The 16,716-nt window shown below is 31.5% G+C and overlaps 1 protein-coding gene across 1 annotated transcript in view; it reads left to right on the top strand.

The window, feature by feature from the left end:
* Positions 1 to 16,716, top strand: part of PCLO (piccolo presynaptic cytomatrix protein) — a 378,440-nt gene that overhangs the window by 327,190 nt on the left and 34,534 nt on the right. The window contains exons 21-22 of the mRNA XM_018047285.1: positions 10,227 to 10,368; positions 14,355 to 14,428. Coding sequence (XP_017902774.1) covers positions 10,227 to 10,368; positions 14,355 to 14,428 — 216 coding nt within the window. The remainder of the gene's footprint in view (positions 1 to 10,226; positions 10,369 to 14,354; positions 14,429 to 16,716) is intronic.

The following is a 16,716-nucleotide window of genomic DNA, read 5'->3' as shown; positions in this document are numbered from 1 at the left end:
CAGAGGGTACAATCTGAGCTCGGGGCTGGGAACGTTATTAGCCGGGTAGGTAGGAGGGGTCGTGGAACCAGGGGAGAGGCAGAGGAATGCCAAAGGCACTAGGTAGCTACTTACCAATGTTGCCTAATTGCAGATATCTATCCATGAATTACTTGATTTATTTTCCACTTTTCATCTGAGTATGTTATATTATATAAAATGTGATATTCCACCCATTCTTGTTGTGCAAGATAATCTTTGGGATATGAGGATGGGATAGGGTGAAGGAATCTTTACATATGAGTCAGACTTTGAAAAATAGCCTTTTTTATTTTATTACTTTTTGAATGTATAAATATATATTTCAGTTATTGAGGTACCAAATAAACACTTTTGGATATTAAATGAAAACATATCAGCAATATTTGATTGGGGTATTGAGGTTTTTACATGCATAATTAGGAATAATGTAGATATAACCATAGCTTTATACCTCAATGTGTTTTAAAATACTGGAAAATAAGTTAATTGATCTTTTGAACAGAAACAAATCAAAATAATATTACAAATCCATCAAGAACAGATACACTTTTAAGAAGAAAATGTTTGATGAAAGTTAGGAGGTAGGTGTCTATTTTTAAACATGAGAAAGACAATAGAATAAATTTTACTTTATTCTCAACACAGAAACAAAATCAACTTTTCCTCCTTGAGACATTTCAAACTAAAAACTGCATTTTTTCAATGTTCTTGCAGGTAATTTTTTTTTTCAGAGTTCTTATAGCTTTTACTTTTATTTAAAATTTTTTTAAGTATAATTAATTTACAATGTTATGTTAGTTTCTGGTGTACAGCAAAGTTATTCAGTTACACATACAGATCATATCTGACTGTGAAATGAGCTTGGAATCTAAAGAGAGAGAAAGTGTATTTTTTAATACTGAACAAGTCAAATTTCTTTCTGTATAGCAATATATATATTCTTTCTATACTTTTAATTTGTTGTGAAGCGTTGTCATTGCTACTGACATTTCTTAAATAGCTACTTTGGCTCCATCCAACTATTAATGTACAAGAAAACTGAAGAGACTTTATGTAGAGAAAATCCATCAGAGGAAGAATTTGCATTTTTTTATGCCTGCCAAATTTCATTATTTACTCTGGGTTTCTGTGTAACATAAAGTAGATTTTTTTTTTAAATAGAGGAGACAAGCAAATTTTTATGACTCACGTAGTATTCCTTATTCCTTATTAAGAATAAGGACCTTCTTCCTCTAAAGCTGTGAAGTTCTGGGTGAACAAATTCTGCAAAAGTTTAGAGAAATTAAAAGGATGATAAGATCAATAATAATAAATCTTTTCAAATAAGGTGATACAACTCGATGTTTTTTAGTATAGAAAGTAAAACTAAAAGTCACCATAGAATGCTTGTCATGAGTATACTGGTTTAAGATGATTGTTGAAGAAGGCTTGTGCTAACTGCTTTGTTTCTTTCATTTTCACAGTTCATACTTCATTTGCATCACTGTAGAGCTAGACCAGTAATTCTCAAAGTGTGTCCATTGATCACTAGGTATTCCAGGGATCTTTTCAGGACTCTACAAGATCAAAAAATTCTTAAGACTACTAAGATGTTATTTGCCTTTTTCACTCTCATTCTTTTTGTAATACGCATGAACTTTTCCTACATTTCCACAAAAAGGCACAATATCATTGCATTGATGGCTAATGGAAAATGTATTTCTCAATTGTTTATGTTAAACTATTGTTAATTTTGAATATGATAAATATTGATAGATATAACTCACATAAAACAGAGTTCTTTGAGGAATTCAGTCATGTTTAAGAATGTAAAAGTGATCTTGAAACCAAAATGTTTAAGAGCCACTGCTCTATACACAGGCATAATCATAATTTTTCCAATGGTCAAGAAAGTAGGATAATTAGAAGTTTCTCACAAGATAGAATTATCATATTTGTCTCTAAGTTTTTTATACCTTATATTTCTTATAGTGCATTTCAGAACCCTTACTTTCCTTGCTCATTAATGTTAATTTGTAATTTAAGATTGACTATTTTTTATTTTATCTTAATTAATTTACTGCTCATGATTTAGATTAAATTATGATTATATGCCCATATAATTTTGAAGTTTGACTGATAATTTGTCTATCAACTTTAATCAAGTTGTTTCTAGCCTATGGTAGAGTCAGAGTATTGTAAAGGTAAATACATTTTATTTCATGTCCTTATTTTGATAAACTTATTGGGAAAAAATCATTTATAAGCTGTTTCTTTTATCTTCTCTTGTACCATCTATATTAGGAGTTCTACACGTTGAAAATTTATTTGGGGCATTAAGTAACAATAGAAACATTGAAGATCATCACTTTGATTCAAATTTAAGTAAAACTTGAGTTTCTTAACCCTTACCTAATCCTTAACCCTTAAGGATATAATTATTTTTTAAAATAATTAAATCTGAAAAGGGAATTCTGAAAATATATATTTATCATTTATAGAAAATATTATCTGGGTTACTCAGATTAGTTGCTCATCATTTATTCTCATTCATACACACTTTTTTTTTTAATGAATAGCATGTTTCAGAAACTCTTCAAAGTGTTAGTGATTTTTAGTGAACACAATAGACAAAAATCACTGTCCCATGAATCTCCCATTGGAGTAATATTTATTGACTAACCAATTAAAGATATGTGGGAGAATTTTAAGAATGACAAAAGCATGAGTTTTCTCTATCTTAAACTGAAATTGAAGAACAATGCAGTTGGTCGATTTGTTTATATGTAACCAGGCAATAGTATTTGTAGAAATAAATATCTGAAAGTAGAATATTGTTTTGTTCTGGTCTGGTTCTCTCTCATGATCTTTGCAGTTTACTGGCTTCCCAGGTGGCACTAGTGGTGAGAACCCACCTGCCAGGGCAGGAGAAGTGAGAGACACAGGTTCGATCCCTGGGTCAGGAAGATCCCCTGGAGGAGGAAATGGCAACCCACTCCAGTATTTTTGCCTGGAGAATCCCATGGACAGAGGAGCCTGGCAGGCTGTAGTCCATAGGGTCACAAAAAGTCAGGCATGACTGAAGCAACTTAACACACAACCAACTATAGGAGGAGAGAAAACAATCTATTTGGAGAAGGTAGGAATATTAATGAAATTAATTAAAGACTAAATTCCATGGGACTGGACATGTATTTATCAGATAATTGTCCAGATTCCTCTTTACGGCCACTGACTATATTTGAATGATCATGAAAAATAATACTGAGGGTTTGTTGTAGCATTAGCCATATAAATCAGTATGCTATTATTAATTTCTATTTGTTTGTACTGGAGATGTCTCCTTTGGGCAGGATTTTTGTATAAATCAAAATATTTGGATTCTATTTTAGAATAACATCCTTGTTATCCAAGTATTCATGATCTTAGTGATCAGTTTCAGGATTATGAAGAACATTTTTCAAAGGTGACTATATAATTACTTTTGCAAGTAAACTGCAAGAGACAGGATATTTAAGTTTCAAAAGAGAATATTGTAAAATAGAGTTGCCCTTGAAAAATTGATGCCCTTGAATAGTTTTTCTTTCAAATATGATTCTCCTTACTATGAATCTTTTAAAGATTTTTATTGTGTTATTTAAGGGTAAAGATCTTAATTGTGTTAGCATTTCTTAGCACAAAAACTTGGTCTTTGATAAATTCTTTGTTAATTTTGTTTGGACATAGCTGGAATTATAAACTAAATTTATTTAAGATAAGATGAATTAACTTTAATGATGTTTTAATCAAACATTTATCCATTATTTGATCTGAAATTTTGATCCACATTTAAACTTTAAGTAGTTTCTTCCAAAACATGTTCTTAAACAAAAAGACTTTAGTAAGTAAGACACTAAAAGGCAACATTATAGCATAAATACAGGAACAGTAGTACACTGGACCATATGGAGAGGGAAGAGTGCAAGCAGGATTAAAAGCTTTACGTTCTTTCTTCAGAAATAGAGGAATCACATCATCTCCCTGTCTGAAAGAAGCTACTATGTGAATAGTATGGAATATTTTAAGGGACATATTTTGATTTTTATAAGCTTGTTATAACTTTCTGACATATGCATACATATATATTTCTGAAGGACCAAACCCAGTGTTAGTGTTAATTTTATCTTCAGCAACCCTGAGAGAGAAGTAATAAAATCACCAATAATTTTTCATTTAGAAAATATTGCAGTGACATCCTTCCACTGCCCTTATCCATGAGTTTACAAATGACCAATGGGAACGCATGTAAGAATTAAAGATTTTTAAATTAAAAAAATAAAAAACTAAAAAAAAAAAAAGATTCAGACAGCCAAAAAAACAAGCAAACAAAAAAAATTAGAGGTGTCTATTTTGAATACTTTTATTTGTGAAAACTTATAATTTGGAGGTAACAAATGTAAATAATTACAGTTTGGAGGTTACAAATACAGATAATTGTATTAAACCACCTATGCCATTTTCTAGTGTCTTCTTTTAAATTTTCCCTAATTGGATAATGAATATATAGAAGTAAATCAGAAAAAAATTATATTAAGTTTCTAAGTCCTTGTAAGATGCAATATCTCTTCTTAAATTAATACTCTGGATGATAGTAGAAACCTAAAAATGTTACCGGACGTAATTCAAGGGAAAACCTACCAATAATGCTAGTAACAGTGGAAACTAAAATCTGACATTTGGACTCCATCCAAATCCAATCAGCAAATGTGATAAAGCTGCAAGATCTCTTTGGTAAAAATAACACAAAAGCAACAATAATAATAGATAGATAAATAGAGTGAAAGGTAAAGGAGATAAAATAGAAAAGGTCACTAATGTAGATATAATACTAGCTAAAGAACAACAAAGAAAATGCATGCTGTAAGTATATAATTTCAGCAATAGGCAGTTATTTCAGTTCATCATTATACTATTGAAATAAAAGAATTATTGATTGATTTATCTTAATTCCAAACAATTGATCCTAAAGCCCTATACACTGTATCTATGAAGATAATATACTGCATATAGGAATAATAATATGTATAATAGGAAATTATAGGCTTACCTACATAATAAGTTACTCCTGAAGTATTTAGAAACACCTTTGAGCTAGACCAGGGATATAAAATCAGTGAAAGAATAGCACAGGCTTCATACATTCCAAGCACTGAATTCTATAACAGACAACCCTTAATTTGAGAAATTCAATATTATAGAAAACTGGATGAGCACTTTCATTAATTTTGATTAGTCTTGATTCTCTTTCATTAATGAATGTGTGACCTGGAAAAAGCCACTTAAACTTTAAAATAAAAATTAAAAAGGAGGGTCTTAGTTTTTCTATAAACAAGATGATGGTTCTGGAACTAATTAACTTTAGAGTCCAAGATTGTGCAATTATAAAGTCATCCACAGTTTTGATCTGACACTTTGAACACGGGTGCTGCCATCATGTGGTAGGTACAGTGATAGTTCTGCATTTTTTAAAAGATGTATATATAGTAGCAGGGAAATCAACAGAGCAAGCTAATTGAAGACAGATGGGCAGTCAAAGAGACACTACCCTATTTAATAAAGGTCAGCCACAGAGGAGCAGTCAAACAAAATGATGTCTAACCACCTAGCAGCCACAGAAAATGAAGAGGTCAGAGAATAATTCAAAACAGATTGAATTGCCTCACAGAAGATAAAATTAATTTACCTGAAATGCCCCCTCAATAAATGAGTCCCAAAATGATTCAACATGCTAGTATTTATTCTTCTAGACTTAGCAGCAGCAGCAGCAGTGTAGACTTATACCATCACATATTTATTTGATACACGCTTTTTTCTAGTTGGTTTTTGAAAATACAAGTAAAAATTCAAAAAGAAAATAGGCCTCCCAAAATGTAATTCATTAAGAAAATGGCTCCAAAAATGTTTTTCATTATTAAAAAAAGTCTCAAATTGAATGTGAAATAAATATTTTCATATGTAATACACAGATGCATAATACATGATTTCTGAAATTCTATTAAAGATTTGGAAGAATGAAGAAGAAATTTTTTAAATTGTTAATTTTGAAATCATAATATTATGAAAAGTCATATTTAGTTTTACTGTTTTCAAGTATTATTTTCTACAAGAAATGTAGAGAGACATTATACTGAACTATAAACCAGAGCTTACCTCCTGTCTGTACACCAAGAGTTGCAGTCAGCTTAAGTGCACCCTCTAGTACCTCCCATGGAATGTTACCATATGTATTATTCTGTCACTCCAGTTTAGAAATATATATATGTATGTATATATATGTGTATATATATAATATTCATGGTCTGTTATGAACTCACAAGGCTATGCTTTCCCATGTTTCATGTGTTATCATTAAATATTTCTTTTAATCAAACCAGTTTGGGGGTATTTGGGATGACAAAACATCTGATCAAGTGATCACATTTTTCTATGCAGTATGACAGATTAAAGTTGAATCTCTGATTTTAAATGTTAACCAAAAAAAAAAAAAAAGTAGATTACCCAAAGTTTCATTGACAAAGAACATGGGGTAAATATATATATATATAATATATATACTGTGGTGTTTCTGATATTTTTGATTTGTATCAACACAGAACTGAATTTTTAAAAAGTGAGAAATCTTCTATATCACTCAGATATTTTAAGTTGTTTGATTAAAGGAAAGAATTATTAATATAATTATCATTATTATAATTTTTACTATCAATTTATTAAATACTGCTTCAGCATAGTTCCAGGATTAAGCTTTTAAGAAGGCTATCATGGAACAAATATAGGTAGGTTCTTCTTCCAATAACCGCATGAATCTAACAACTACAATTAAATATAGAAAGTGATTATTGCTGTAAAATCTATATAAATTATGTGCTGTGAGAGTCTAGATATAGGAGAGTTCACTTCTGGGTATAAAGCTGAAGGAAATGTATGAAACAGGTTCCATCTGAACTGTACCTTTCCAGATGAGTATCATTTAGATAGAGAAAATGACAGGGTCAGAGGAAGGTATAACAAAATTGGAAAGAGACTTGGCTAGAGCTCAGGAGAAGAGAAACCAAATCATAGCGATTCAAAGTGAGTGGTCTGAATGGGCTTCAGTGAAGAGTATACAAAGGAAAGTCATGGGAGGTACTTATGGAAAACAACAGACGATAAAGTAAATGAAACAGATTTGATAAAGCAAACTAAAGAATTTGACTGAAATCATGAGATGTCTTGAAATTATAATCTGGCCTCTAATAGAAAGTCCTTAAGCACTTTATTCATTGCTTTTAGGATTTTCTATTGGAGGTTTGCAGAAATACAGATTTAGTTCAGTTTAATATAATTGATGGTTTCTTATGTGGGAGCTGATTCAATTAGAGAAAATTAGTAAATAGATGTGTTGTTTCAAGTAACTGAAAAGGAACTATTAAAATATTTGGACTCTTAGCACCAGATCATCAAAACTGCATTTCTATATTTTAACCTCATTTTATGCAATATAGATATAGCCCTGTACAGGGAAGATATATTCTGCATTATAATTGAATTCATTTTCAGAAACTAACTATGTCAAGCTATCTCTACATATCAGGTTAAAAAAAAAGTACAGTCATGCACAGACATTTTATTAAAATAATGCCAAACATATACATTCGAGTTATTCATCTAAATACCCAAAATTTCTTTAGATTTAACTTTACATGTAATTTCATTTTACAAAGGTGGACTTAGACTTATTCTGAAATTTGTATATGTTCCCTATATTTAATTTTTTTTAATTTAAATATTACTGGTTTGCATTTAAAATATTGGCAATACTTTAATTGGTTTTCCACATGAAATTTCCATTTGCCTAGGCAATATGAAAAAACTGTTTCCTTAAATTTATTTCTAGCCTTTTTCGTTTCCTATGATTATATTGTTTTACATTCTGTTCACATTTCTCAAATATCCCAGAAGAGGACTAGAGCTAGAAATTCATCAGGTAAAAATCAAAGTTTGCCAGAGAAAAGATTAGATATTTTGAAATGTAAATAATAAGACATCTTTGGATATTTTGATGTATTGTGAGATTTGTGAGATTGCTCAGGGATTTAAAAAAAGTTTTAAATTAGTAAATTGATTTTAAAAATAATGTCTATAAATTAAGGTTTGTCTTTGAAAGTAATATATTGAGATTTTCCAGTTGATGAAATCACTTTCTTACATTCAGTGTCATACTAAAAATATTAACAATCTAGTTAGTTAAATCATCTATTGACAATCAAAAAGTGTGATAGCTTTTCCTCATTTATAATCCGTTGACTTGTCTGACTCACTGTGCAGTTGATTATACAGTTTAATCTACTTTATTGTGTTCATAATTTTATATGTCATATTACCCTTGCATTTTATAACTTTATCTTTTTAAAAAGTCTTTAACACACTAGCCATATTTCTTCTACATAAGTTAAAGAGAATATCAAACAAGCATTATGATTATTATTCTTTTCCTGGAAATCTAGTCCTATGTGTTACTCTTAATTCACTGGTGACTGGTTACTTAACAGGATTCAGGCACTTTTCTAACTAGCTATTCCCAATTTAATACACACCTGACATACAGCTGACTAATTATCAAATATTTCTTCCTTCTCTATTCTGGAAAAAGAATCCTACTATCACTAACATTTGGTGGCTCGTATCAACATTTCTTTAGAGAAACTGATTGTTCAGAAATGGAAACGAAGAAGTGAGAAAAAAACTTAAAACCTTTGAAAGACTTGATCCTAGCTAATCTGATAGTTTCCTGCCCTCAAATGATTTCCTTCACAGTATCTATGTTTTCTATTTTTTGGAAGGGGTCTATACCGCTTAAAGCACCGCCAGATTGCGATTGTGCTTTTGTACATTTCTTTAAGAAAAATGTTGATAATATAAGATCATAAAAGATTATCAACTCTTTATTAAGTGATGTGGATCCATCCAACTGCTTAAGAAACTCCTGACTAAACAGTAGAAGAGTATTTATGGAGGAGAGAGAATCTAACTAGTTTTGCAGCTTAAAGTACATCTAAAATTAGAAGAGAATCAGGGTGAATTCATTGTCAGGGACCAGATACTCTCAAAGACTGGGAAACAGCCATTGATGATAAAGCCCTGAAGAAGAGGTCTGACGGGTATAGCAAAGAAAATCACAGTAAAAGAAGTGTGCGTTACTGTATTCCAGCTTTATCTCCCTCCTGATTACCATCATTTTATGAGGGAGGCTTTATTGACTCCATTATTTTCAAATGAGGAAACAGACGTCCTAGAGTTACTTCAGCCGGATTGGGAATTCAAAACCGTATTCTGTGAGATCAGAGCTCACACTCCTAAAACTCTGACCACACAGCAGAAGAAAAATGATAGTTTCAAAAATCTGCCTAGAGCATCTCCCCAACCCCCACAAAAAAGAGGAAACTCTTTCTCTTCATTTCTTTGGCATCAAAATTTCCTCCCAAATCTCTAATCTAGAACTCTGCTAACATTACCATTCACTTATTGCATAATTTATAATACAGATTTATAATTCTTCTATGGGAATATGCATTCTTATGTTCAAAAATCAAACTCATGGGTTATTTAAAACAACTCCCACTCATAAACTAGGATATGACTAAGGGAAAATAAATATCTTCAAAGTTTAAAACCTGCTGGAGGCAGTTGGTAGGGCTACATACAAACAAGTCCAGAATTTTTAATCATTTCCTAAAATGATCTATTCTATTTTGCACCTTGACTTCTTAAATTATTGGCTATTAACATGGAAAATATTGCAATTTTCATGTATTCTGTCACTTCTATCTACCCAAGTCTTCCTAAAGTCTTTTCTCTATGAAATAGCCACAATTCTTATTTGCTTGCCATATTATTATTGTAAGACAGTACAAATAAATCACAACAAATAATAATAATATTTAACTCAGTCTAAAAATCTGATGGTTTATCCCTAGAACTGATTTTGTTTTTCTTTTTTGTCCAACAAAAACAATCAAGGGCTTTAGTGTTGCCACTGAAAGTTATTGGTTAAGGAAAAGAGAAGGAAAGCAAGGTTAACAAATGCAGAATTTTTGCCAGAGCTGTTTCTTTATAATGTAAATGAAGAAAAACGTTTAAGTTGCATTTGGAGATCAGTTGGAGTTTCACTGATTGACTGTGGCGTTGACTCTTCCCACACCATGCAGCCAAGCCCACCAATCACCGGCCTGCAGAAAGCTCCGTGTCCACTGGCTCCTCGGGCAGCAGCTTTGGCAGTGGGTATAGCGTGGACAGTGAAGGAAGCAGCAGCGCTGCAGGGGAGACTAATCTATTTCCTATTCCAAGGATGTAAGTGGCTCTCTTTTTTTTCCACTACGAAGTTAACAGCATCATGAGTAAGCTTCTCTTACCAATGAAAAGGAAATAACTAGATAATTATCCAAGTTTGAGTCAGTGTCTCTGAAGCACTTCCACTCTTTGCACCAACAGAAAAATAGACCATTCAGGAAAGATTGGATTAATTTAGTGAATTCTAAGGATGAATGCTGGTCACTACCAGGACTACTTAATCAATACATTCAATATTTAATAGAAAACACTGCTAAAATGATAACTTAGATGTCCATGGGGTCGCAAAGAGTCAGACATGACTGATCTACTGAACTGGACTGAACTGATGCTGAAGGAAGTTCAGCAGCAGTAGTATGTGGATGCTGTAATCGTATAATGTATAGATTAATTTATTTTGAATCAGGAGACATTTAAATATATATAAAGAGCTCATATACTATATTTGAAATAGAAACACATTGGACTACTAATAACTTTTCAACTATAAATTCTTCTACCATTAAAATATTTTGAAGTGGAACCATATTTTCTAGAACAAGTAATAAGCCATATATAGGTCCCCAAATAGATACTCTTAGAATAACGTTCATTTATAAAATGTTAAGCCTCGAGAAAATCATATTGCAAATAAAATGCAAAACTAAAGCAGATTGTGTTTAGAATGTGTTAGAATGGTTTTAGTCATATTGGTGGCAAAATTTAGTAGCATCCAAGATAAATCCAAGATAAATATGTTATCTCTATTCCAATATCGAAATCTAAACTCCCTGACTTTCTCCAATAACTAGTTGATAAGTTTTCAAAAATGCCATTGGGCCACAGCTCCAGGCTCTAGGCCAGGGTGAATCTAGCCCACTGCCTGGTTTTGTAAGGTCTAGGAAGAGCTAAAAATGGCTTTTGCATTTTTAAATGTTTCCCAAAAGCCCAGAAGAATAGCATTTTGTGATACATGATAATTGTGTGAATTTGAAATTTGTGTCCATATGTTAAGTTTTATTGGAATACGGCCCCACCAGCCTGCTTATGTGTTACCTAATATTGTCTGTGCTCTAGGGGCAGAATTGTGTGATTGAAGCAGAGAACATTCAAATCTTTCATTATCTGGCCCTTTACAGAGTGAGTTTGTGAACCACTGCCCTGGGCCTTGTTAAATTTTCTCTGTTGAGTGAAATCTTCTCTGGGAGTGGAACTTTTACTTCTCTTTGTTTTAATGTCAAGGTTTTTTGAAATCTTTCCTTTTGATCACCAGAAGAGCTCTAATATTTAGATAATGGCTCAAGTTTATAAAAGCAAAATAATAGGGTAAAATAGATTTGTACAGTGGAAAAATATGTTTATTTTGTGATTTTCAGGATATGTTTTTCCTACTTGACTCAATATTGGATTATCTATCCATCTACTCTTTTAAGATGTAGGTTGTGGATTCAGTGGACTTATTTGTATTTAATCAGTTCGTTTTTATTGGCAATGATTTCTAAAAGGGATACAATCTCGTAGGTCCACACATTGATGATCCAATTTAACAGAAGAGAATTTCTGCAAAGTCATTGCATTCCTGTTTCCAAGCTGTGAATATTGTATGTCAGTAAAGGTTTTACACCACACATGACTTCCAATTTATCTGTACCTTTCAAGATATATGATTTAACACGATGACAAAATTTATAACTTCCAGAGCATAAGTACATTATTTCCTCAATATCTGAATGTCTAAAGTGGATTTTTTTTGTTTACCTACAGACCACATTTCAATTTTGTTTTTTCCCGTTTTCCTGTTTCTTTTGTAAATCAAAAGCTAGGAAACTATTGTTTTGCCATATGAGGACAAAGAAAGTTCTCTTTTCTAAAGCATTACAGGAGATATGTAAGAATCAGTATTTGGTGGTTCTTTTATCTCCTTTTGTATCTAACACAATTATTGCTTGGGCTAGCATAAGTGTTCAATAACTACTTGGTGATTGTTTAACAAATAAACATTATTGTTTGTGCAGTCAGAATGTTCTGAGCTGAAGGTTATTTATTGAGAATTCAAAACATTGTATCCTTTATATGACCAACAGTTATATTTCCTTTGGACTTCATTTAGCTTTTGCAGTGCTGCAAGTTTTCTGTATAATCTTAGAAATGCAGCTAATATATATTTTGGCTAAATACCAAATGTTAAAATCAGTTTTCAATAGAAGCAAGTACTGCAGCTGAATAGCATCATTAAAATATTAAATTTAAACCTCAAGACCAAATAAAAAATTACCCAAAAAATTCTTGTCGCAATTACTGAAAATTATACTTATTTTGTTAAAGTCTGGCATAGAATAGAATAGTAGTTTTTTAGCACTCTGATCTACTAGATTAGCACTGCTAAAATGTTTCTCACTTTCACCTGAGTATGGCTCAATAACAGGTTGTGTTTTGGCCAGCTCTACTAATACAGGGTACTGCTAAAGGTAAGATTGCTACTGTTAGGCTTTCTCCCTGTGTAATAGTAGCAGATACAGCAAAGTTAATTTTTTTAACTTATCAACTCTTTGTTGTGATCTCACTGAAGTAATTACACAAGCTGAAGTTTTGTACATTGCTTAATCAAGACTTTTGTACATATTCAGATGCAGACATATATATATAATATATAATTTCTAACATTTCTAACTTTATCCTTCACAATATCAATTATTAAAAATGTGTGCTTAAAACTTTGACCTAGGATTGTTATACTGGAACAATATAATGGCTTTTAAGGTAAAATAATTGTTGAATTTATATCAGTTCCTCTTTCATTATGTACAGAACCATTTCAGTAAAATGATAAGAGGATCTTTAGAGCAGTTTTCAAGTAAGATAAAACTGGATTCTTAAGAAATAAGGATGGTTACATTTTCACTGGTTGGGCAAATTAAATATTTTTGTGAGAATAAAAATGAATTGTTAGTAAATACTGCCATGTTAGAATTATTGTCTGGAAAGTATAATATCAAGACATTTCTTTGATCAAGCACCTTTATTTAAAACACTTAAACCTTTTTAGTCCATCTTTTTAGAACATCTCATATAATTACATATAAGGGCAATTTCAGAATCTTTTGTATCCCATGTAGCTTTTTCTCTGAAGAAACAAGAAGTGCCTATAGTCTTTTGGCAGTTACATTATCAATATTCTGAACTCACAGAGCTCAAAGTCTCCTGAGTTCTTCATCTGTTTGGCCTTCCAAGAAGTTGAAGGCCAAAACTAAAACTGGTTTGCAGCCATTGGCTGAATTCTAAAGCCATTATGTATGCAACTACCTATCAGCACTTTATATTTATTGAATATTATGCTGTTTCAGTCACTGTGCTAAGCAGTTATATTCATTTTCCATGTGATTTTCTCACAACCAAGGGGTAACTCGTGTTACTATCCTTAAATTACAAAAGAAGAAATAGTCTTCACAAGATAAGTAGATTTACCTTAAATGACAGCATAAAGTAGTAGAGCCAGAAGTAAAGACCAAGCAGGATGACTTCAAAAGCCAATAAGCTACACTCAGGAAGGATCTGAAAGAAATAAACATCCATATTGTTTCAATATTATTTTAAGTTATTCAATTCAAAATTTCCCTTCTCACCAAAAGATCTATACAACTCATCATAACAAAGTGTAGATCTAAAAAACCCTCCTTCCTGAATTAAAAATGGTAAGAAAAAAAAAAATCCCCATTCCAAAACAAAATTAGAAGATTTCATGATGGTCTGATCTTTGACAAATGAATCTGTGAATAAAACACTGAATTTTGAGGTACAATGTTTAGCCTAAATAGGAATAATGAACAAATATCCACTTTAAAATTAACATGATGGGAATCAATTTATTATGTTTATATTTGCCATTCAAGTAATTTGTTGCAGGTCTGAATATATAATGTCACATTCTATTTTTTCAAACTTAGACTTCACGTTTGCATTTAAGATCGTAATTGAAGTATATAAACTTTCATTTCCTTTCTAAACAGAGGAAAGATGGGACAGAATGGGCAAGAGCCTATAAAACAGACAGGAGTAGGCATAGGACTAGCAGACACTGAAGGTAAGTTAAAATTTACTATCCTGGATTTTGGTTGAATCTGTTTGCTATACAGATTTGTTTGTTTGTTTGTATGTTTTTGTTTTAATATTAATGTTGAATTCTAAGTACTACTTATTGAACAAGTCAACTTATTATGAGTTCTGATTTTTTTAATCTGTTTTCCTCTTAGTCATTTTTTTCTAATAATGTTTCATCTTCTATACAGCACTGACTCATAAATTTTAATCCTAGCGTGAGATTAATTCAGTGTGTCAGAATATAAGATCAATCAAAGGTTCTGAAATTCTAAGTTGTAGTGGAAAATAGTAATTTTTGTGAACTTTTTCTGCTAATGAATAATTGAATGCTCATAGTTTAAGTAAGTGCACAATGTAAAAAGCAAATAAGCACCATGTATGGCACATGATTAGTATTCTTTAAATTGTAGCTATTATTAAATTAGAAGTGGATATGAGGCAAAGCCATTTAGATCTGATCCAAAAGAGTGATATTCCTCCAAATAAAATATGCCCTTCTTGGGAGAGCTTATGCAAGACCACTTTAAAGATTTAGATCAAATCAATTAGACTTTCCAATTATACTGGTGTTTCCCCAGCTTACCTTGAAAACTTATAATACACTCAAAATAGACAATTTGGCCCTTTGCCACATTTCTTAAATTTCTAATTGTGTTATTCTCTGCTGGTGGGTATCCATGTACATTACATATAATGACTGACATGACCCATTTATTCTCAGAAACCAGATGTTCACAAGCTTTAGCAGGAGGCATTAGGATCTCAACTCTGTATGAGGCTTCATATGCCTGGCTGCGTGCATTTAAAAACAAATAACCCTAATAAATTACTTATTCTCTTAAGTATCTTTGGAAGCCTGAATTTGATCACTCAATTTTCATTTTCAATGGGCCAGCACAAATAAACCTCTACTATTTTTGTAATATGCTAAATTCTACTCACAAGTATTTTCAAATAATTGAGTATGTGAAAGTATGTCAACCTAAGGATGTGGTGGTGGGGGGAGGGCAGCGGTTTGGGAAAGAGATCAAGACTTGATTTAATATTGGAAGTTTTATTAAGCCTAAGGGTTTATATAGAAATAATGCAAATCTCATTTTAACTGGTATCTCGTCTATTTTATATAGGTATCTCTTTTACATGTAACTGTAACAGTGATTAATATGAGTCCTTCTTAGGTGTATGAACATATTTTGTAAAGTCCATGAAGCAAGTGTAGAACAGAAATGACTTCCTGACCAAGAAAAAATATAGGTCTCAGAACTGGAGTCCTCTGTCTTGCCTTGTATTCATAAACACACACAAAAAAAGTGTTGTGTTTTGTTTTGTTTAATTATTTTCTCCAAATATTTTCCCCAATAGGAAAAAGAAAATGGAGTAAATGATAGTTATCCCTCCAGGGCTTTGTAGATTAGAATATACAAGTGCTCTATGTAAATTTTTCATTTAATTTCATTTCCTTGTCCAACTGGGTTGTTTAAAAATTAGCTTGCAGAGACAAAAATACAAAATCATTCTGAAAGACCCCCAACTAGAACAGAGTAGCAGATGTTACTAGAACATCCAAGGAGTCCCTCAGCAAATACTGTTGTTAATGGCACTAGGGTAAGCACTGGGGATGAAGCTTAGATTGTAACACAATCCATGGTTGTTCAATCCATGGGTATGAGTAACATAAATGTGAACAAAAGGTTGTGTCCAAGCCTTTTAAAATGGCAATTTAAATCCCTGACTTTTATTCCTAAACTTGTATTCCAAAATATGTGAGATCAAATTTATAATTTTATTTATTTCTTCTTTAATCATTTGCTTGAATATTCTTTTTCCACATGGAGGATACTAGGTACATAATTATTTCTGTTTTTTTCTAGCTATTTTATGGTGTGAAAGGTAATATTGAATTAAGTAAAATTTTTTATCCATGTGATAAGGGGATAAGGTAATAAGCTTTCCTTTCCTAACTAGTATGAAATACCATATCAATCATATTCAGAGTTTTCAAGAATGTTTATGTCTGGTAATGGACTTAATGGAACCTTTTGTTGACCTTTCATCCTATTTGTATCTGTCAGTGCCTGTCTCGTTGTTATTCTTGTTTTATTTTTGGTTTTTCTAAATTAGACTGCTTTTAGCCATTTCTCAATCTTTAAAAAAAAAACTCTTTGTTGAGAAGCAAAGGAAGTTGCACATGAATATTTGTTGGAATTATACTATAATTCAGATACTGTTTTGAGGAAATTGACATCTTTACATATAGTATTTTCTTACTCA

This window comes from Capra hircus, chromosome 4, assembly GCF_001704415.2.
Source record: "Capra hircus breed San Clemente chromosome 4, ASM170441v1, whole genome shotgun sequence".
NCBI classification, from domain to species: Eukaryota; Metazoa; Chordata; class Mammalia; order Artiodactyla; family Bovidae; genus Capra; species Capra hircus.
The sequence above is the reverse complement of the archived record's forward strand: the minus strand, read 5'-3'. Positions and strand labels throughout refer to the sequence as shown.